The 21,896-nt window shown below is 39.7% G+C and overlaps 1 protein-coding gene across 4 annotated transcripts in view; it reads right to left on the bottom strand.

Annotated features, from left to right (window-relative positions):
* LOC124154502 (echinoderm microtubule-associated protein-like 2) overlaps positions 1–21,896 on the bottom strand; it is a 444,841-nt gene that overhangs the window by 66,355 nt on the left and 356,590 nt on the right. For 3 of the 4 annotated variants that reach the window (XM_046528280.1, XM_046528281.1, XM_046528283.1), the window contains exon 5: positions 17,204–17,272. The exons of the other annotated variant lie outside the window; for it this stretch is intronic. In XM_046528280.1, coding sequence (XP_046384236.1) covers positions 17,204–17,272 — 69 coding nt within the window. The remainder of the gene's footprint in view (positions 1–17,203; positions 17,273–21,896) is intronic. 4 annotated transcript variants of the gene reach the window in all.

Below are 21,896 nucleotides of genomic sequence, written 5' to 3'. Positions count from 1 at the left end.
TGTATAGAAGTCGTTCAAGTAATAGTGTAATATCCAAGTAAACTTCAAAATACTCCAAACATTTAAGTCTTCTTCTGATCTGCCTCTATCTATCTCCTTGAGAAACCGACGGAGAAACATCGATGCTCCGAAATATTTACGCGAAAAGCGAAACAGAATGCTGCACAGTGGTCTCGAATCGAAAATCGCCAGACATAAGGGCAAAAAAAGATTTTTTGAGTTAGCTACAAGAAATTTTGGAAAAACACGCACACCTGGTTTTTTTTAATCAAGAAACAGTTGAGATGTTTTTGTTAGATATGCCCTTTTACCTAGATACAGAGACTCAAACACGACCAAAAATAAAAAAATCCCATTCTCATTTTTCTTCGTGAATCTTTAACGTAAACATTAAAAATATATTTTCATGAAATAAAAACTTAACCATTTATGAACGTGAATTGGAAGTCGACTTCCCAGTCAATTCGTTAATGTCTTTCTACGCTCCTAGTGACTCGACGCTCCAAACAGACGAGTAAGTTCCTCCAAGGGGTAAAAAGAATGACAAGAAAAATGTCTAGAGGAGCGTCAAAAGAGGCAAAATACAGAGTGGAACGAAAGCCTATTGACACGGTCAGAGAGAACTGTATCCCAGGGAAATTATAGTGACTTGTGTAAAATATTAATTCTAAAGAACTGCTTCATGAATCTTCGGGAAAATATTTCAAAAATGAAGTTTCAAGCAACAATATGGTGCAAGAAAAATATTTACAAGGTAAGTTCCTCCAGTTTCACCACCAGATCTCGTTCAAATTTTGATAAGTGATAGGAAATTGATACCCAGTAGGTGCAGCTTTTGTTTCGGATGCCAACGCTCAAAACTTTTCGAGATATTACCAACAGAAAGCTACAGGAAAACGCCTACATTTATGCAACCCGTAGGTAGATCAACAATAGGCCTGTAAACTCCGTTGCTAGGACGAAGGGCCCTAACCGTACATTGTTGTGCTGTGGGTTGCATACCGATACCTCCACTGCAAAAACGCTCAACAATCGCCCACCGAATCAAATCCGCTCATCTTGTAGCTCAACAATACGAATCCGCTCAGCTGGCACTGTCCGGAGCATAAACGCTCACCCCCCAAGCTTGGAGAATAGGAGATGAGCGTTTAAATGCTCCGGACACTGCCAGCTGAGCAGATTCTTATTGTTGAGCTACTATATGAGCGGATTTGATTCGGTGGGCGATTGTTGAGAGTTTTTGCAGTGGAGGTATCGATACATTTAGGCATTTTCCTGTTACTTTCCGTCGCTATTATCACGCAAAGTATAAAGCGTTGGCATATGAAACAACGCATAAACCTCATGTATATCCATTTCCCATCACATAGCAAAATTTAAACGAGATCTCCTAGTAACATTTGTGGGACTTCCCTTATTAATCAATAAGCAATTTCATAATAGTCTGCGGTCAATATCCTTTCCCTCAAGCTATCCTATTTTGAAGGGAAAAGTGACTTTCATTGAATTATTTCACTATACGGCCTTAGAAGAATGAAGCGAAATTAAAAATAAAAATTTATTTTACTCCATGTCGATAAATTATCGCCAGGTTGCTAAACGCTTAAAGATATTTACACACTAACTTTATAAGCATCATTTAGACTCTCTATCAGAGCTAAATAATCGATAAAACGGTTTAAATGCATTATGATAAGTACAATGATGAATAAATTCCTATTTTTTTAAACTTACATATAATTCCTTCAATTTTATCGCCAATTTGTCGTAGAGTCATGAATTATGACTTATTTCTGAGCTGAGAAGTGAGACCATGCATAGCGCATTAAATGTGTAAACATTTGACAAAACACCATTCCCTATTTTTGCTTAATTCAGATGTTTAAAAAAGGAAATTCTAACTTTTCTTCAATCCTCCGTCTCGGGATCGGATGAAACGATAAAACTTTACAACCAAAACAAATAGTGTGGTATTTGTAGTAAGCGACCGACTTCAGAGGTCATTTGCGCCATGTGGGAAGGGTATGGAAGGAAGGGAGGAGAAAAAACCCGGCGCCTGCATTAGCCTTCTCTTAACGAAAGGCGCCAAGGGGACCACGGCTTAACGTACCATCCGACGGACGGAGTGTTGCGCCTGAAATGTCTTCCACACATCATTCCAGCAAGTATCGAAAGGAAGGAATCAAGGAAGTCTCTGAAAAATCTCTGCCTCCGCCGAGATTTGAACCTGATCCCACGGGGTGAGAAGCAAGCAAACACACTTGCCACCACACCAACCCGATCCCACCAAGACATATCTACCTTACTTATTCTAAAAATAAAATTTTGTGGCTTCTTATAAATTGATGTTTAAAAAGTATTTATTCATTTTCATTTTTCTCCGGTTCCCACAAGAGACATACTTGAGGTAGCACTGTGGTACATGATATTGATAACTATTCCAGACCATATTTATATGACCTACTAGCTGGCCCGACTTCGTAGCACCTAACGATCAATGAACTTACAGTTTAGTTTCACCATTTATAAATCAAGAGCGGCTGTATCGTTTTTAATCATATTCAATTTATTATGATGAAATAATGATACAAATTCAATAAAACTACGTAAAGGAGTATCAAAATTGCTTGTCAGAAAGACATTCTCTTTATTGAAGGGTGGGTCTGAGCACGTTTACGCGAATTTTTTCAATGAATTTTCTTACGTTTTAGCTTAAGAAATTTTGGGCATTGTGGTTTTATAAAGCAGTTAATGAAATAAAAATTATACGCATTCAGCTGCTGGCTATTTTTGTCATAAACCGTAAAAAAATGTTTTTAGGTCCAAGTCTGTCGCGTAAACTTGGCCCGTTCATGGGGCACACAACGCTAGACCGACGCTTGACTGATGCTCAAAATCGTATAAGAAGAGCCCCTATGAAGCAACATTCGTAACAAATGACTTCAGGCGCGCCAGTTATAGTATCTCTGTTTGGAAAAAAAGCACTGCGTAAACGTTCAAAGCGTTAGCGGTAGCGATATTTCCAATGATAGCGGAGAAAATGTCCGTTTCAAGCATGATTTTCCCTACTACCTCCATGGCATGGAAATTCCATCCCTTTTTCCATCATTCGGCGAGTCCCTTTTTCCGTCGCTGTAACTATCGCTGTGCCTGTCTTTCAGCCAATCAGAACACACAGCTGCTAACAGCGATTGCAATGCCACGCTTGGATTTTAATTGAATGAGAATCGTAAATACGGTAGGAATGGCCACGTGACTCAGAAAATGATGATTCAAGGGATCACTCTTTAGGTCCCTAAAAACCTATCCCTTGAGCTATCTCTCTGAGAGACAGAAAAATGATCGTGTGACCCAGGGTATAACTTATTACAATACAAAGATTGTTTTAGAGTAAGATGCACGCAGAAAATGTTGCTCAACATTTTTAGTTATTCTGATTTTTTTATCATTGGTTCCCGACAAGTAGACAATCACAAAACAACATTCAAAGAAAATTTAAGGCCATACTTTATTTGGCAGCCATTTTTAAAAGGGCGGCTGGGCAAATTTTAATGAAAAACTTGGTTTGCATAAAGTTTAATTTCGAAGCTATTTAAAAATATATCAGAATAATTGAAAAACCAGTGTCTTCATCATAAATATAACTATTGGAGACCATTTAATTAATTTTTCTATCATAAAAGACAGTCAAAATCTTTCCGCACAAACTCGGAAAAATTTGTCAATATACTTACTTTTTAACGCCATAAATTTTTATAAAGGAGACTCACTAATAAAATGTTATTTCCTAGTTGAATACTTAAAAAGTACTTGCAGCATAATTTTTAGCACTGAGAATGCAGTCCTTTTTTCTAGAGCTCGTCAAACAATGCCAAAAGCATTTTAACGTCGATTTTCGTAAGTCAATATCTAAAAAGGGACTGAATGAAAACAAGTTAAAATTTTACAGAATGTTCTTTCTACACACATAAATATCTCACAAAAAAATTATGACTGAGACTGTACTACATTTACAGAAGTGGAGCAGTGAATATCAATAGAAATGCAACCACTTCACACGCTCCTGTAGTGCAAACGAGGGTTCGTGAAGTGCAAGTTAGCACACAGAGGCTTGACTAAATAATTAATTGACCAATAAGTTTTGTTTGAACCATAAAAATTACATATACAACGAAAATTTATTTAAAAATAGAAATATATTGCATGGTCTGCATCATGACCGCCATCTTTGTTCCCCGCCGCCGCAGTGCCCTTGCGGGAGTAAGCCGTAGTACAAATGTACACATAACTTACGGGTGAATGTAATTCAAGTGAATGGCTGCCATCCTTCAGATAACCAGAGCATTAGCATCTCGAGATAATGATTTTATGGCGCCATTACGGCGACGGGACCGGATTTTCCTTCAAACGAGAAGGAAAAGAGATTGATTTTCCTTTAATACGTAATGAAATCTCGCCGGAACGACCTCTTCTTAAAAATGGCCTTCGCGTTGAGGTTATAGCTGCCTGCCTGCCGTGATGCATCATGGGTGCTTCCATTACCCATCCCACGACCATATTTCTCCACCCATTCTCCGAAACCCGCCCGTTCGCAATTCACGTCAGAAAGTGCTTCTCTCCCTTGTAGTCGAAGACGTTCGTGGGAAAGACACCAGCCGGCACAGTCGTCCGCAATGGCTGTCAAAACCGTCAACATCGCTTCTATAAATAACAAGTTATTAACTTCTCCATTTTTTCGCTTTCTCGTCGTTTCTCCGGATTGGAGGTATACCCAAACCCATTTCCCCTTCCTCCTCTCCTGATATCCCGATTGGGTCCCCGGAATACCCTGCCTAGACCACCTAACCAGAACAGCGAGATACAAAAGTCAATAGGGCAATACTCTGCCCAGCAAAATAGCCACATATTTGAAGGATCATCTAGTTTTTTTTCCCGTCGCATTAACAGGATAAATCAACTCAAACTTTATTGTAATAAATACTTGAAATTATCCAGGATCGTAAAATTTATTACGACCAACTATTCAATGATACTACATCATCTTCACGGTTGTGATCGCTGATGTAGTAACATTCAAGCCTAGGCTGTAATAAATTTTATAATCCTGGAAAATTGTAAGTACTCATTTCAATAAGGGAAAAAATAATCCACTCCATTACGCTTGAATCTTCGGATTTTATAACTAGAACTAACGACTACGACAAATTGGTAGAGAAATATTAGGAATCGCATGATTCAAGACATGTTTATTTTCGCACAAGCGTGAAGAAATTAAAATGTGCCTAAAACACACAAAATTTCACCGTCTTTTCCGACCTCGGTCGAAGGGGCGGGGGTGGAAGATCGCAGGTTCGAATCCCGTCTAAGTAGGTAGAACCTTAATCAGGGAATGGGCGTTTGTGATCGACTTTCGCTGTTGTTCGTTAGCATTCCCCGTTCTATAGGCATGTAATTCGCTTTTTTTTTTGGAAGCAATGAAGTTGACTAAATAAAAAAATAACATAAAAATAAATTTCTCACGGGTTACCAACCGGGTGAAAGAGTTTGTGATGTCCGAAGTTTCCTCGTTTTCAGGGAATCATCAAGGCACGTGACGAGCGTCGGGCATAATTAACTCTCTCACCCGGTTGCCATCCTGAGAGCAGTTGATCAAGACAGAAACTTATTTTGGGGGGAGCTAAATTGGTATGACAACCCGACAATACTGATATTTTGTTGTCAATGCGAAGCAGCATCAGAAGGCCAAGCATTTCTTTAAATCACCTGAATGTTGAGTGTAATATTTGGAGCATGCCGCGAGAAATTTACACCAACTGCCCTGAGAAAATGGTCCCCTAGACCGGGAATCGAACCTATACAGGGTGGAGAAAAATTGTGTTCCGAAATTTTAACCCTGGATAGCTGATGCCAGTAAGAATCAAAATTACCAATGATGTTTAATTCGATAACGCACAATTTTTAGAGTACAGAAACTTTAATCCAAACGCCCAGATCGGTCGCGTGTTTGCCATGTTGCCAGATTCTCTGAACAACTCATAACTTCGAATGCTTGCATTTGCCTTCGTTCAGAGCATCCGGCAACAGGGCAAACACGCGACCAATCGGAGTTCTCAACTCTCAACGTTTCTGTACTTTAAAAATGGAGTGTTTTCGAACTATACATCATTGTTACTTATGGTTCCCTTCCGGCATCAGCCACGCAGGGTTCAAATTTCGTGACAAAATATTTCTCCACTCCGTACATTTCTTTGCGTCATGCTGAAAGTTAAATTCAACTTTGTTTATGAGAAAAAATATGAAATGCAACCATATCCAAAAAAAGAAGTTTGTCAGAGAATAGATGTCCCTGGACTAGATGTCTCCACAGCACATGTATCGCGGGAAGTTGCCGCTGAGCAAAAACTTTCGGGGGGAAGGTCAACCCGTCCACCCCAATCCCCCTCTCTGGCTACGTGCCAGGCTCTGGCATTCATGTGTTAACGTCACTACAATCATCCATATCTCGACAAAGTTCTAAGCTAGAGTGGCGCCAAAATGGAAAACAATTATGAAATGTTTTTAAAGGTGCGGGAGCATATTTTGGTCTACTTAAATTGGCTAACAAACGTTATAAAACAGTTTCAACAGAAAAAAGCAAACCCTTGATCGCACAATATCTGCCGGAACGCGTTTGATAAGAAAATTATCCTTATATGTGATTGCGATCGACTGTTGCCGAATTTACATTGGAGAATTTCGGGATTTTTTTGTTTTCCAAGGAAAACATTGCCGTTATCAGCAGCAATAATAACTTTTAACTGGTAAATACGGCTAAAATTGTTTCGTGATTGGGCGTAAAATTGTGTGGTGGTTATGGGAATAAATAAATACTACTATTGTTTTCAAAATTATTAAAAATATACGAGAGACTTTATTTTAAAAATAAAAAGTTTCAAACCAGTAATTCAGGTGAAGTACCTAATAAGATTGGCGGTGAAAAATGTCTTTTCAAACAATATCTTTGATTTTTAATGATTTAAATACAATATGCACTGAAACCGGCGGCGCTATTAAAATATCTATGCAAGACTGCCCCTAAGTTTTAATTTATTGAGAATGTATTACGTCAATTTTGAAACGATAATTAGTATTAAACTCACCGACAGTGTTACTACATCCTCCTTTTTACAGTAACAACTTAATACGACATACAATGAAGAAATCAGCTCACAATGCCATAAAAATGTGTGGAAAGGTGGATATAAGGATAGTTTTTAACTAATACTGTACGTTATTGGTCACTAATATCCCTCAAAATCACTAGATAAGCAAAATCGCTACTACTTCAGTCGACCCCATAGTAAGAAAAAGTCGTAACGGAGAATACATCCCGGAAAGTGACGTCAATTATGAGCTGAATTATGAATACGCAATACGCACTTGATCTCGAAAGTTAATAGTAATGGATACACCTGGGAAGGCATTACCAGCAGTACTCGCAAAAAATCTTGCATAAGCGAAGTCAATAATCCCTCTCCTACATTACATCCCAAAGGTGTTTAAAAATCCATGGTTGGCCGATGACACAAACTTGGCGAAAATTCGTGAGGCAGTTTTCTTTTCGAAAGACGGTTAAGTGTAAGGAGGGCTTTGCCCCTTGGAGGAGTCGTGGGGATATCAAAGGAGAAGGCCCACTCCAGCATAATCCTGTCCCGAATAATCTCTCAGAGGGCGATGTAGGACGCGGTTATCGATCAAACGAACGCTTCTGCCAGCCACGAAAGCTCAATGAACAGGAGAAAAAAGAAAGAATGACGGATGGCGGGAAAAAAGAAGAATAACGAACGGATGGCGGAGCCACCCACTATAGTGCTGCTCGCCTCGCACAAAAGATTGAAAGGATTTCGTCTGCAATGGCGTAACGAGGGGTGAGGATTCACAGCGGAAGGAGTCATTCCGAAGGGAGGGAAGGACATAAGCCGGCCCAATCACGCTCCTTACGCTTTCATTGGTCGCAGTTTCACTTTTTTGAAGGTGCACGTCAGATGGCAGTGGGGAGAAATCCGAGGCCACTGTGCACGAATATATTATACTAGAGGATTCTCAAGTCAACCGCTAGAATTGTTTGTCGCTACGCGCATATTAAAATCAGATTTCAAAATCGTCACTCGCGGCGCTACCTGTCATCTATATCCACTTTTAACGAGGAAGTACACGGGTATCATAAGTAACTGAGCCTTTAAAATCATGAAAAACCACACATTTAACGCATGCGAGAATATTGTCAACTAAAAAAACCACTTCCACTACGGTCAATGACGAAATATACACTGAACGAGACACAACTGCCAAGTGGCGTAGCCAAATAAAATGCGAGCGAAACGGCGACAGATAAAACGCTTAGCCGCCATGTTCTTGGGCTTCCTTACACGGAAGCTACAGTGATCGTTGCATTGCATGGCGGCTTATGGCGGAAATATTTGTAGTTGACAGAGAATTTAGTAATATCTTGGTGAAAAATGGGTAAAAGGTCTTGTTCTTTTTCCCTGGATGCTTTACGGGAGCTCATAAGAAAAAAATACATACTAGTGAGTGAAGACTAAATGTTTGTTCAAGGCTAATTTGAGAAGACACCTCGTGGCATGGTAAGGAATTACCCTCGATGGCGATGTTTTAATGTAATCATTGTTTAAATTCCATTCATCGACGCACAATTTTACCGTGATTATCTAAATGATGGGAAGGTCATTGATTTTAATAATCTTTAATAAGTTTAATATTCTGTAACTAAGCATTAATAGTGAATATAAATCAGTAGCATTACAAATAATCGAAATGCAGAAAAAAATCTAGTCAAAAGTTATCCTCAGCACTGAATGAAACAAATAGCTTTGTACGCAGTCACACGAACGGGTGAAGAGTTATATGCACCAATTCGCCATGAAGGAAATCATTTCCTTAACCAGGATTCGAACGCGTATTGTCGTTTGCTGTATTCTACACGAATTGCCCTCTATTTTCGGCTAGGTATGCTGCCACTTAACCCTCCGAGAGATTCCCCTAGGAGAAAGATGGTTGGGTGGTTTTTGACGTAATTTTTTCAAGGCGAATATCATTTTTGGTGTATATAAAATTTATCCTACCCAGCCGAACATAGGCAGTCGCGAAAAATACATTAGGTACCTTGTCTCTACCTATTCACTAACACTTCAAAAGTACTAAAATAATTACGAGACGTATTTTAAAAAGTGATTTTAGTCAGGTAACTATGGTAATGATCCATTGACGATCTACATTTTGAGCGAAATTTATCACATAATACAGCTAATGACTGCCATAGCATTATATTGCAGGTAGCTTACAGGGTTGTCCAATGGATGTGTCTACGTCCATGCCTCCGATCTCCATTAATTCCAGGCGGAAGTGTACTCGTACTTGAAGCGGGACAAAAGCGGGAAGGTACATGAGGGCTAGGTCGGTGGCTTCCGTCACGGTCCGTCAAAACAAAAGAAGGAGGACACCCGCCCATAAGGGGCGAGGCGCCCTTATCATCGGGTCATGGATACATTAATTTTTTTTCCTCTCTCCACCTTCTTCCGTCGACGGGATTTCGGTGAGGGCAGCACCAACCCATTCGATCCAAAGTTCGATCAGCATACGAACGATTTATCACCGGCTGTCTCATTCAAAGTGATGAGTTCTACTCCCCCCCCCCAAAAAAAAAGAATGCAAAGTTAATATCAGGAAAGTTCCACTGCGATTAAGGGGTCTAGGTACCAGAATGGTAGCTGGTGCGTGGAGTTACTCAACCTTAGGTCTATCAGGGCAATTAGCATTGATAAAACAAAATTAATAAAAAATAAATACATATCCTGATAGTAGTAGGGATTAAAGATTTTAAAAATTAGCGATTCAAATTGGTCCTTAAAAACTTAATATACTATTTAATTTTAGCGTTACTTTTCATTTTTTTATAAAAATGAAATCTTGAGGTTTATGTCCTTTAACATTTAAAAAAATTTCGATTAAAAACGTTTCGCAAAGCTATTTTTCATTTCCAGGTCTCATTGTATGAGAAGATGATACGTAGAGTAAATACAAAAGTTGGTCTGGTATTAAAAATCAATTTCACCGAGCAAACACGTCCCATAAAATATTTTAGCTGATAGATTGAATTTTTAACGAAAATTAACACCCCATGCCCCTGCGGAATGGTTTTCTGGCCAGGCCACCGTGAAATTCGCCGTGAAAATGTTAAATATTCCCTAAAATAATTCCGGAGGAAAAATCGCGGTGGATAATCATATAATGCGTACATTTAGTATCCATAGAAACGGAGACTCACGGGCGCCCCGCCTAACTGCTCAATGGAACCTCTCCCTGCCACCCACCCCAATTCCGCGTCCGGCTATGAGATCATCAGCCGTAGTAGCGCAGGCAGTGAGAATCTTCTACGTAGCACGGAGCTGTGTCGCGATGAGAGATGAGGGATTATATGAGCGCAGCGAGAAGAGGTGGGCAGGAGGAGAGGGTGTGAGGTCATTGTTGGTGGGCGTATTGTTGGGGTGGGGGTTGCATGCAATACGGAGGAGGAGATGGAATCGGGTGGGAGGAGGAAGAACATGAGGAGAGGCCATAGAGTAATTACCGCCTCGCTCCTCGAATCCTTCCTTGCTCCCTCCCTCCCCTTGCTGCCATTGTAGGTGTGTTTACTCGACTCGAGAAAGGATTTCGACAAACTTCCCGTCAAAGGGCGGAGACGCAGGATATTGTTACGCACAAAGCGAATCCCCCTCATAATGCAACGGCTAACCACTCGAAAGATATGATTTAATGCCTCTCTGCGCAATTGCAATGAGACCGCCTAACGTGGCCGCACAATGAGCAGGAAACCTCAAGGAAATCACGCGAATTTTAAATTAAATTCAACCGATCCAGGCATAATATATATATTAGGTGGAAGTTCGACAAATTAAAATAATGCGAAAGATCCACAGAGAAAAAATCATCCGCCTTGACCGGGACTCGAGGCGTCATTCTTCTTAGCTTAATTGGTAGCTTAGGTAGCTTAACTGGCTACAGCACTCGATCGGAAATCGGGGGATCCGGGTTCGAATCCCGGTCAAGGTGGATGATTTTTATCTCTGTGGATCTTTCGCATGATTGTGCATCGCGGGTGACTCCCGGATAAGTTATCACCGTGGCTAGTCCCGGTATACTTTAATTTAAATTAAAATAAAATGTAACTGCACTTTTCCACGGTTATTTTAATATGTACGACGCGTTTCGGAACAAAGAGCCATCATCTGGTACTAGACATCGTAGTGCATGGAGAACATCACATTTATACCTTTTAGGAAAAGATGGGGGAGGATTTGACAAGTTTGAGGAAGGGGTAGGAAACAACTACGGTGCGGAGACAGGGAGGAATCAGACAACCAAAAGGATACGGAAAAACTAGGGGTAGAAAGAAGGATTCTAGTAATAGTTGAAGAAAGGAGACACCGGGGAAAAAACCATGGAAACGGGATGGCAAAGGGGGCGGAGAAGAATAGAATGGGCAGGGTGAAAGGAAGGCAAACGCATCATTAGAAAAAGGGAGTTGGTAGCGAGGTTTTTTTTCCGCCTCAGTGGCGTTCTTCTACAACTATTGCCATGGCCCTCCTTCTACCCTTTGCTTTTTCTGTATCTCTTTCGCTATATGTTTTCTCACTGTCTCCCCATCTACTTCTGTTTCTTGCAATTTCCTCATACTAGTCCAATCCTCCCCTACAACTTCTTCAATGGTATGAATGTGATGTTCTTATAGATCCTCTTTTGTTTTTTCTTTACATTAATGACATTACCACCGTGGTCACGAGAAAAATCCGCCTTTTCGCAGATGATTTAGTTGTATACATAGAAGTTAACGACCACAGCGACAGATTAGAATAAGAAAAGGACCTCGTTGCCATAAATGAATGGTGCAGTACTTGGGAGCTAGAATTAAATCTTGAAAAGTGTGTGGTGATGAATTTTTGGGAAAAGGAAGGAGCTACATCGCTGACGGGATTCCATTGTAAAATGCCGATTTCGTAAAATGCTAAGGGGTCACCATTACCGGGGATCTTTCGTGGGGCAAACACATACACGACGTATGCGCGAAAGCTAACCGTAAACTGGGAAAGAATTCTCGGTAAATGCCCAAAAAAGGTGAAAGAAATAAGCAACCTGACTCTAGTGAGGCCTCACTTAGAATATGCTGCTAGCGTATGGGACCCTTATGAAGTAGAACGGACAGCCAAAATCAATCGAGTACAGCGCAGGGCGGTAAGATTTGTGATGAGTTGTTGCGACAAAAAGTGCAGCGTTTCCAGTATGTTACACGAGTTAGGATAGGAATATTTACAGGAGCGTAGATTGAAGTATAGGCTAAATTTAGTTAGTAAATTCGAAAAAGATATTTTCTCAGACGACGTGAATCATATTCTTCGTTTACCATCGTACTAAGGTAGACTTGATCACGAAAAGAAAAATAAAAGAAATAGAATGCAAAACAGAGAGATTTAAAATGCCATTCTTCCCTCGTACTATTATTGATAGCAACTTTGTCTCAATTAATAAGAATAAAGGCGTCACTCGCTATAGGATGACTCATTGCACGTGTTTTTTTCATAAGTTCTAACTTTGCATGCATTTGCTCTGGGAATTACTAGCCATTAGCAAGTTTCGTCTAATGAATAAGCATGTATATTTTGGTAGCATGCATAATATTTCTATGACCGTGCGGTGTGCATGTGGCGGTACTCTTGGATGCTACATGTTGGTGATTGGTCACCCCCTGCCAAACACCCTAGAGGTGGCTCGCAGGGTATTACGTAGATGTAGATGTAATACAGTGTCTTTTACCAGATGATGGCTCTGTGAACCGAAACGCGTCCTACGCATTAAAATAATAGTGAAAAAGTGCCATTGCATTTTATTGAAAAAATATTAAGTAATATTGCCGCAGGCACACGATTTGCGCAGAAACTGTGGGTGATACGGTGTTTCGAGTTTCATTATCGTATCCAGGATATAGACGAATGTGTAGAAAACATACTTTAGTGGAAAAAGTTTTCTTTTTGAGTGTGCTGCACAGAATTACCAGTCCAGGGAAGCCGCATACCCTCCCCATCGCCGCTGAAAATTTTCCGTCCACGTGCCCTACCGTTATGACACGGGTCTTTCACACTGGCCGAAGCCATTTCTCAACCGAGAGCCCGTGACGGACCCCAATCCGTGGTAGTCTGGGGCAAGTGAGTAGCTCGGTGAACAGAACAGAGAACGCCATAGAGGCCGCGGCTGTTAATTACTCAACACGGAGGATATGAGTACAGGGATGGGCAGATTTCGAACCGCCAAAGTGGCTGGTATCTCGGGGCCAATTAGGAGGGCAAATAAAACACATCAGCCGGAGGAAATGACATCGGAGCTGCCCCTCCCGTATCGCACTCATATCACACGCATTTAATCAGGACTGCCAACTTACAGGAGATGAAATGTGGTCGGACGGGTCGGATTCGCGAGCTATTTTAGCCAAGAATGAATTCTTCTCGGGTTCCAACCGGGTTAGGGTCTGCATGTTGTTAGTTTTAATAATTGAAAGCCAATTTGCAATTTTACCGACAGAAATATCTTCAATTATCTATTATTACTATTTCAAGTATTTTCGTTGCAAGTTCTTCTTGGCGCTGACATTGTCTCAAATAATGACCATGGCGTGGATCAGGATGGATGGCATCTTAGTTGCCATCAAGACAAAACTTGAATGGACACTCATAGGTTCGGCTGGAAGGGATCATTCAACGGCAAGAACACTGATCGTAACCAGCAGCAAAAAGAAATAATCCATAATAATAACAGTAATAATAATAATAATAGTAGGGATGGTCGGATCGGATACCTCGGATCCAAATATCCGCGGATATTGCACTTCATCGGATACATCGGATCCAAAGTCGCGGAAGACAGCGGATCTGGATCCGAAATTTTAAATAATAGCATCAGTGAATGCAACGCTCCAAAAGGGTGGAAAGAGTTCCGATTCTCTCTTCGAATGCGCCGTCGCATACGATTCTTGTCCTACTCATGAACTGTTTTATTTGAAAGCTCTCGCAGAGGTTACGTAGGAGAATTTCAGTCGTGGAAAATAAAAAATGCACAATACGACTGGCATATAGCGTGAATCCTCCCAAGAGATTGAACAATCATCAGGGGAATCTTAGCATCAGGAATTTGAAAATGCATTTGGATCCGAAAATGTCCGATCCGAAAGATCCGGCTCCGAAAATCAAGGATCCGATCCGGATCCGAGAAAAATCCTGGATCCGTTCATCCCTAAATAATAGTAATTCGAAATCTGCCCATCCCTGTACTCATATCCTCTGTGTGGAGTAATTAACATCCGCGGCCTCTATGGCGTTCTCTTTTCTGTTCACCGAGCTACTCACTTGCCCCAGACTACTATGGATTGTGGTCCGTCACGGGCTCTCGGTTGAGAAATGGCTTGGGCCAGTGTGAAAGACCCGTGTAATCACCCAATTATACTAAAATTAAATTTTCAATGCAAAAAAAATGTAGAAACAGCAGCTGGCACATTTAGCATAGGATTCAGATAACGTCGCGACGTTTCGTTGGGAACCTTTCCCAACATCTTCAGGACCGATGAATCCGATGTCATCAATTTGAAATTTGCAGTACGCATTGGAAAAGGTTATGAACATGAAATCTGTTACATTAACCTAGGATATATAACGTTTGCTTTTCGATAAAAATCGATTTTCACCTAATGCAATACTGTTCAGCAACAATTTCAGTTTGAATTCTATTTGCGTGACAGTATCAGGATATCATCTTAGTTTCATTGATGTCAGTATTTACATTACATACGTGGTCGATATTGATTCAAGAGCGTGCCCAGGATCATAACTAGGGGGGGGGGGGGGCGGGGGCAAGCCATGGTCTAGGGGGGAGCAAGCAAGCCATTTTCTAGGGGGGGGAGGGCAAGCCATGGAACTTATTAGAATTTATTATTAAGGTATTCTACCGATTATGGCAGGTTTCCATGGAGTACTAAAGAAGTGATCTGGGAGCCTCCCTTTTCTTCCAGCGCTACCTTCTTCAATTAACTGTAAGGCCTACTCCCTTTCAATCTATCTAAAAATCCTATTCTTTTCCTTCCCTCGTTTCCCTAGCATTCTACCCTCTAACATCATTTTCAACATCCCCTCCCCACTAACTACTGGCTCCATCCGTACATTCTGTCTCCTCCGTACCCCATCTAAAAGCTGCCTCTCCTCGCCAACAATATCCAGCACTTCGTCCTTCCTTTTCCTCTCCGTCCATTTCACCCTCTCCATTCTTCTCCATACCCAAATCTCGAATGCCTCCAATCTTCTATCGTCGTCTTTCCTCAATGTCCACGTTTCATGGGACTTAAGCATGAGATTATTTCCTTGAAAAAATAGTTTTATTTTAATATAATCGGGTGTTTTCCCGGCGTAGGTCTATATATATATATATATATATATCATTTTTCGTGGGTTTAAAAAAAATTTGTTGATTACTTTCGTTTAAATTCAGTAATGATTTTGCTTAAAGACTTTTTGCGATTTTTGCTTCTCGGTAGTGGGAGGGGGGGCTGCCCCCCCGGTCCCTCGCTGGATACGCCCATGCATTGAATGAACAAAATATTACTCGAGTCTCGAGTAATAGCGGCTATTAATGCAATCGGTGTTACGTGCAGGCTCAGGCAAGAGATCGTGGGAGATGAAGAGGGTGTGAAGAGCAACAGGTTGTCTCCGGGGGGTGCAAGGGGGAGAAGATGGAAGTGACACAATGTCGGGAACACGAGAGCAATGGGAGGCGTCGCCGCGCATGCGCACGACCCGCCACTCCCGTCGCTTTGCGCAACAATTACACCGTCTCGGGAAACGGCGGAAATGAATTCAGCGAGGAAAGTGGAGGCTGAAACAAATAAATAAACACGCACGTCGCAGCGGAAAGCCTCCATTCTTCCGGAACGGAGCGCGGAAGAATACTACTGCACACAAAGAGATAGCGAATGAAATACATGCAGGAACTTCGGGAATTATCATATCCCCTCCCCTTAATTTCCCAAAATTGCCACACTGTGACTACTGACAAATATTAAGCTGAAACTAATTATTTTGCAATGTACTGTAGGCAGCCGAATGGCTGGGAACAGTAAAGATGAAAAAACTTGGAAATTTCGGCGTGGCGATTCCGTACGAAATACTTTGGGTTCGCCTGACTTCCTACTTCAGTTGAAACATATTGCGCATAGGTACATATCCACCACATAATCGACAGAGAATATAAAACACTAAGCCTAAAGCTGGAAAAAATAATAACATGAATAAGTTGACATTTCCACGGAAACGGTATAAAATACTTACATACCATTGATCAGGTTAAGATATGAAAATTTAACTTGCTGAAGATATCACATTTAAACTCTTAAATGGGGATGTAAACTGTAATAAAATTATTCATAAACCGTTAAGAATGTAATTATACGACACATTAAGATTTACAAGTAAAAAAGAAAATTCCCTGTAAAGTAAAAATACGAATTCTCAAAATAACGACATTAACCTGCAGGCCATGTCACTAAGTACGGGGCAAACACAAGGCGCATGACACAAGTGTAATAACCAAAGCAAAACTATCATGCTCTCTAAACAGATGTACATAAACTGAAAGGAATTCTATGTGCACAGGAAAATAAAATAAAAATAGGTGCAAAAAGTATCTGAAAAAAATAGGTATATGCATACAAAATAGATTCTTGCTTCATGTGTGAAATGAAAACGTGCAAAAAATAAACTGGGATGCATTCAAAATAACAGCACTTTATGAGCAAATATAATGAAGCAGGAAGTTCTTTCCTCTTTAAAATGCGGTAGTAAAGATATTTATTGCAGGCATATTAAAAAAAGTTGAATTCGCGTGAGTTCTATTATAAGCGTGTGCCTCGTTCATGCCATCACTATAACCACACCACTTTATGTGCATTTCAAAGAGGAAACAGCAATAAAACAGCAAAATTACTTACCTTCCGTTCATACAAGAGGCTCTAGCATTCCTTAAGCTAAAAAGACACACTCAAAATAAACAAATGTAATTTTACAAGCATGCAAAAAACTAAAATGTAAAAAAATATAATGTGAAAAATGCATACCCATGCTTAAGAGATTGGCTGTGCTGTTGTGGTCTCATGTAGAGGTTAAATAGTGATTTTGTAGCTAGTCTAGAAAAGGAGAGAAATAGGTAGAAAAAACTTTAATCATAGCATGAACACCAAAATGCAAAGTTGAAAATAAACAATCCATAATTCGTGCACAGCCTAAAGTGACTCAAATTAATGAATCTAAAGCCTGAATCACACGATCATCTTATAGGAACGTCTAAGTCCATTGATCATTTCATTTATGCTTTTCAATGAAAGGAAAAATTATTGCTATAATCCATCATTTTCTACACCACACGATCATTTGAGTCGTCCATTTTGTTTACTACGGCGAGTAACGTTGTTACAACAGCAGTTGTTATAACAACGAAATGTTGACGAAAAGTTGTGATTGTAGTCGTAACAACGAAACACGTTCTGTGAAATAATATTCAGAGGAAATATTGCAATGACTTATTTGACTTATACGCATTAGGTCTCCTACGCGCTGATTGGCTGCTGCCATATTTCATGTACTCGCTCAGTGCTGGAAAAAGTTACGGCAACATATTTATGGTAACATGATCATCTTATAGGTACGTAGAAGTCCATTGATCATTTCATTTATGCTTTTCAATGATAGGAAAAAGTATTGCTATAAGCCATCATTTTCTACATTAGGGGCGATGATCCCTATCATTGCTGCCATCTCCGGAAATCATAACATCCGAGAGTCATCATTTTAGCTGTCATTGACGCCATCCCCGAACTTGTATACGTGAAAAATGTTCGCATGATTCAGGCTTAAGCTTTGAAAGCAGGCAATGCATATCTCTGCGTGCAATATAATAGCAAAAAATGAAAAATTTCTATGCACAAACATTATTACCACCCAAGCTAGAAAAGTGCACAAAAATGTACTCAATTTACACTCATGTCAGCTATCTATACTTCAACAAAAAAAAGAAACGTGCACAAATCTATCTATTGGAATCTATTACCAAGTTCATTCATTATTTAAAAAAAAACAATTTATATCGTTAAGTTTTATAATTGCAAAACTTTAGGACAACCAGTTATTAATTTAATAATTGCTATATTAACAGAGTCTTCAACGTTAAATGAAAAAAATGATTTGAAAAGTAATAATTTCAATTATGAAAGGAAACCAAAATATAGATTCCAGAAAAGCAAATAGAACGAATGGTATTTTACAATAATATATTTCTCATATTAGTTAGTTATGCAATAATTTTGTAAGAATCACCATGTGTAACGTGAGAAAACAACACACATCACGACAATTGCAGAATCTTTTAAGATATATCTCCTCCAGTAAACAACAACTTTTCTGAAATCGGAAAATTTACATTGCACACGATACCAAAAAAATAAAATTAATCCCAAGGATTTGACCAGATAGGTAATTATGAATCATCGTCATCACCAAGAATATTTGTTAAGCAAAGAACAGTAGCTTAAATGTATTGGTTATCTCAATCTTCCCACGTATCAAGGCTTTCCACTGATATAAAGATATTGACCCGATAAAATGATAAACCAAATATACGCAGAAGTTGACGTAAAAATATTCGGAAAATGGATGAATAGTGAAAGATAAAAATAATTGAAGGCGATGATTTCACTCCCAATTCAAACGTTAAACGGAAGGCTTTGTGAACACATATTAAGTCAGAGTGAACCTTAAAGAGATTATTCACCGAGTTAATACGAGGAAAATTGAAACATATACTTCTTATCGTGCAACGCACTTATATCAGATTGGAAAAATAAATTTCCTGAAAGAGATTGAAACATATATTTGACGGTTAAAAATGAATGGAAACCCTTAACTATACTACTAATAACTCGAAATTGATGAGTGTTTCCTATAAAAACGTTGTTTGAAAACTAGCTCAAAGAATATTTTTGTCGAGCATTTCCGCAAAAATAATATATACCTACAGTGGAACCCACTTATTACGAAGTTGTGTTCCGTCTAAAAAGGCCTTTTAGGCAATTAATAATTTCCGAGAATTCGATGAATGGCTTTCAAAAATTCAGTTCAACCTTTTTCAAAACTTCAGCCTCAAAATTAAGTAATATAATTTATAAAAATGAGCTCCATCTCTAAGGAAACATTAAAAGACAATATTAGGAAATATAATAAATTGTGAGATGAGGAAAAACTAATTCGCACGGCACATTCATTCAGTAACATTTCAGTAGCTTCATTTTGCCCGACATCAAAACAATAGTTAATACGATATTTATCGAAATGAAGTGAAGCACTTTCAACGGACCATAAAACATGTCGCATTTGACGCATGTCAAAAGGCTATCCTCTGATCAACGAACAGGTATATTACGTTCATTTGACAATTTTATTGTTGAGATATCATCGAGCTCCAAGTTGACGGAATCACTTACTTTTCATATCTATCTAAAAACTCCGGTGGTCAGTTAAGATAACGCAAATAATGGACAAGGAAAAAAACAACCACTTTTCGCAAAAAATATCTTAATTTAACAATTACAACGCCCACTCATATATTACGCGCAGACTCACCTTTCACTGTTTTCCGTATACCTCCAAAATGTAAAGTAAAACGTGCAACTAAGTACTACGTACAAGACACCAGTAGATCCTTAACTAATGCCACTCACATTCTCGGGACCATTCAAATTCTCGTTTCTTCAATTGGGTAGGGGTAAAATAAAACAAATGCCTAATGTAAAGCTTAATGTTATTCCTCTTTTCACTCCTTCACCTTTAAGTACAACGCGTATCTAACGACATAGACAATTTTGAAAATAAGAACATGCATACGAAGAGGAGCGATAAAGTGCTGGACATGGTGAGAGATGTTAGATAGATTTTTGATGAGAAACGTAGACAACAGGTTTGGAGGGAAAATTTATGTGTGTGGGGGGGGGGGGGGACCTTGAATAAAAAAAAACGACGTCTTGCGTACTTAGGAAAAACGTTACAGGGAGATCACGTCATGCGTGCCCATAATAGTTGAGAATTTAAGGTAAAACTTCCCCTCCCTCTCTATTACTGCGAGGTTTTTGACCACTTACAGTTGCTGCGACGATGAAAGCGGGAGTCATCAGTCAAAGAGATGCCACAAATACCACACCTAGTATTTGGTAGATATTTAGATGGAAGTCACTCTTTTTTTTCTAAAGATACCACCTAATCTCCGACTGTTTAACTTTTTGCGGTCAATATGCATGACATCTGTGGTCTATCGATTTAGGAATAAAAGTGTCTTTTTGAAATGGAACATGAAGACGCGGGTATTTTGAAAAAAAATCAACATTATCGTAAGTCATCTATCCTAAGATTGGTTTGACGCAGCTCTCCGTTCCTTCACTTCATCTCCTATCTGCTTGTATTTTCATAGCGACGTATGTCTTCTGTTTTACATCATTTATAACCTGTCCTATGTAACACATTCGGGGTCGTCCCTTGCCCTTCTTCCCTTTCACCCGTCCATCTACTATTGTTTTTATCAGCCCTAATTCCTCATAATGCGGCCAACTAAGTTGTTCCGTCTTCTCCTCAAGGTTTTCTTCCAATCTTCTCAGTACTTCCTCATTACTTAGTCGACCTATCCATTTAATCTGAATCATTCCTCGGTAACACAGCATTTCGAATCAGGGGCGCAGCTAAGAGTTAAGGCTAGGGGGAGTTTTAGGAGCAACTAATATTTTGGGGTGTGGGGGTATTGCATGCCCACCAGGGTAAGCGGGAGTTGCGGGGGCCCTCCTCCAGAAAATATTTATGAATTGGTTCAAACTGGCGAGTTTTACGGCTTTCTGAGGGATATTTCATTAATCCTAACACTATGCTATAAGTAATACTGATCCAATTACGTAAAATGGATTTAACTTATGAATTTCTCAGAGCTCTGATGGGGGGGGGGGGGGGTTTATCCCTCAAAACCCCCTTCTCGCTGCGCCACTGTTTCGAATGATTCCTCTCATTGACTTCTCTGCACCTTCCAACGTCCAAGCCTCGCTCCTACAGAGTAACATGCTCCATTTGTAGCATCTGATGAATTTTTTCCTCACTTTTATGCTTGCATTTTCAGCTTTAAGTAGATTCTTCTTTTTATGGAAAAAACTCCCTCACCTGCGCAGTTCCGCTGACTTTTTTCTTCCAAAAAGCATAAACAGCTAATATCATTAATGACTATATCACTGAAAGATTTTTATTACTTTTTGTTTGACTAATCCCATCAATAGAGGGAACAAAATTCACAATTACGTCTAAAAATCGTCGATAATTGAATGGTTTCCACAACCAGTGGCGGATCTATGGGGCTATTGCCCCCCCAATATATATTCCAATTTACACTTGATAGAATGGTAATAGTTTTCGGACCCCCACTACTGCACGAAGATTACCCCCACTTAGCCCCCCCTTGTTCCTCCCCTGGATCCACCACTGCCCACAACCAATCCTTTCGGCAGCAACACGGATGAACTGTCTCTCCCTTGGAATGTGACATAAACCGTGGGGAATGTTAAAGACATTGCAGCAAGATCGCATGAATAAATTCCCTAACTGTACTGTGCAGTAGCTACCTATCTACCTTCAGAAGGTCTGAATTCTGCGTGGATAGGGAAATCACGAAAATATTTTAACTAGAGAAGGAACACGATAATAAACGTCGTCCGTACTGAATCGAATCTA

Source organism: Ischnura elegans, chromosome 2 (assembly GCF_921293095.1).
Source record: "Ischnura elegans chromosome 2, ioIscEleg1.1, whole genome shotgun sequence".
Taxonomy (NCBI): domain Eukaryota; kingdom Metazoa; phylum Arthropoda; class Insecta; order Odonata; family Coenagrionidae; genus Ischnura; species Ischnura elegans.
The sequence above is the reverse complement of the archived record's forward strand: the minus strand, read 5'-3'. Positions and strand labels throughout refer to the sequence as shown.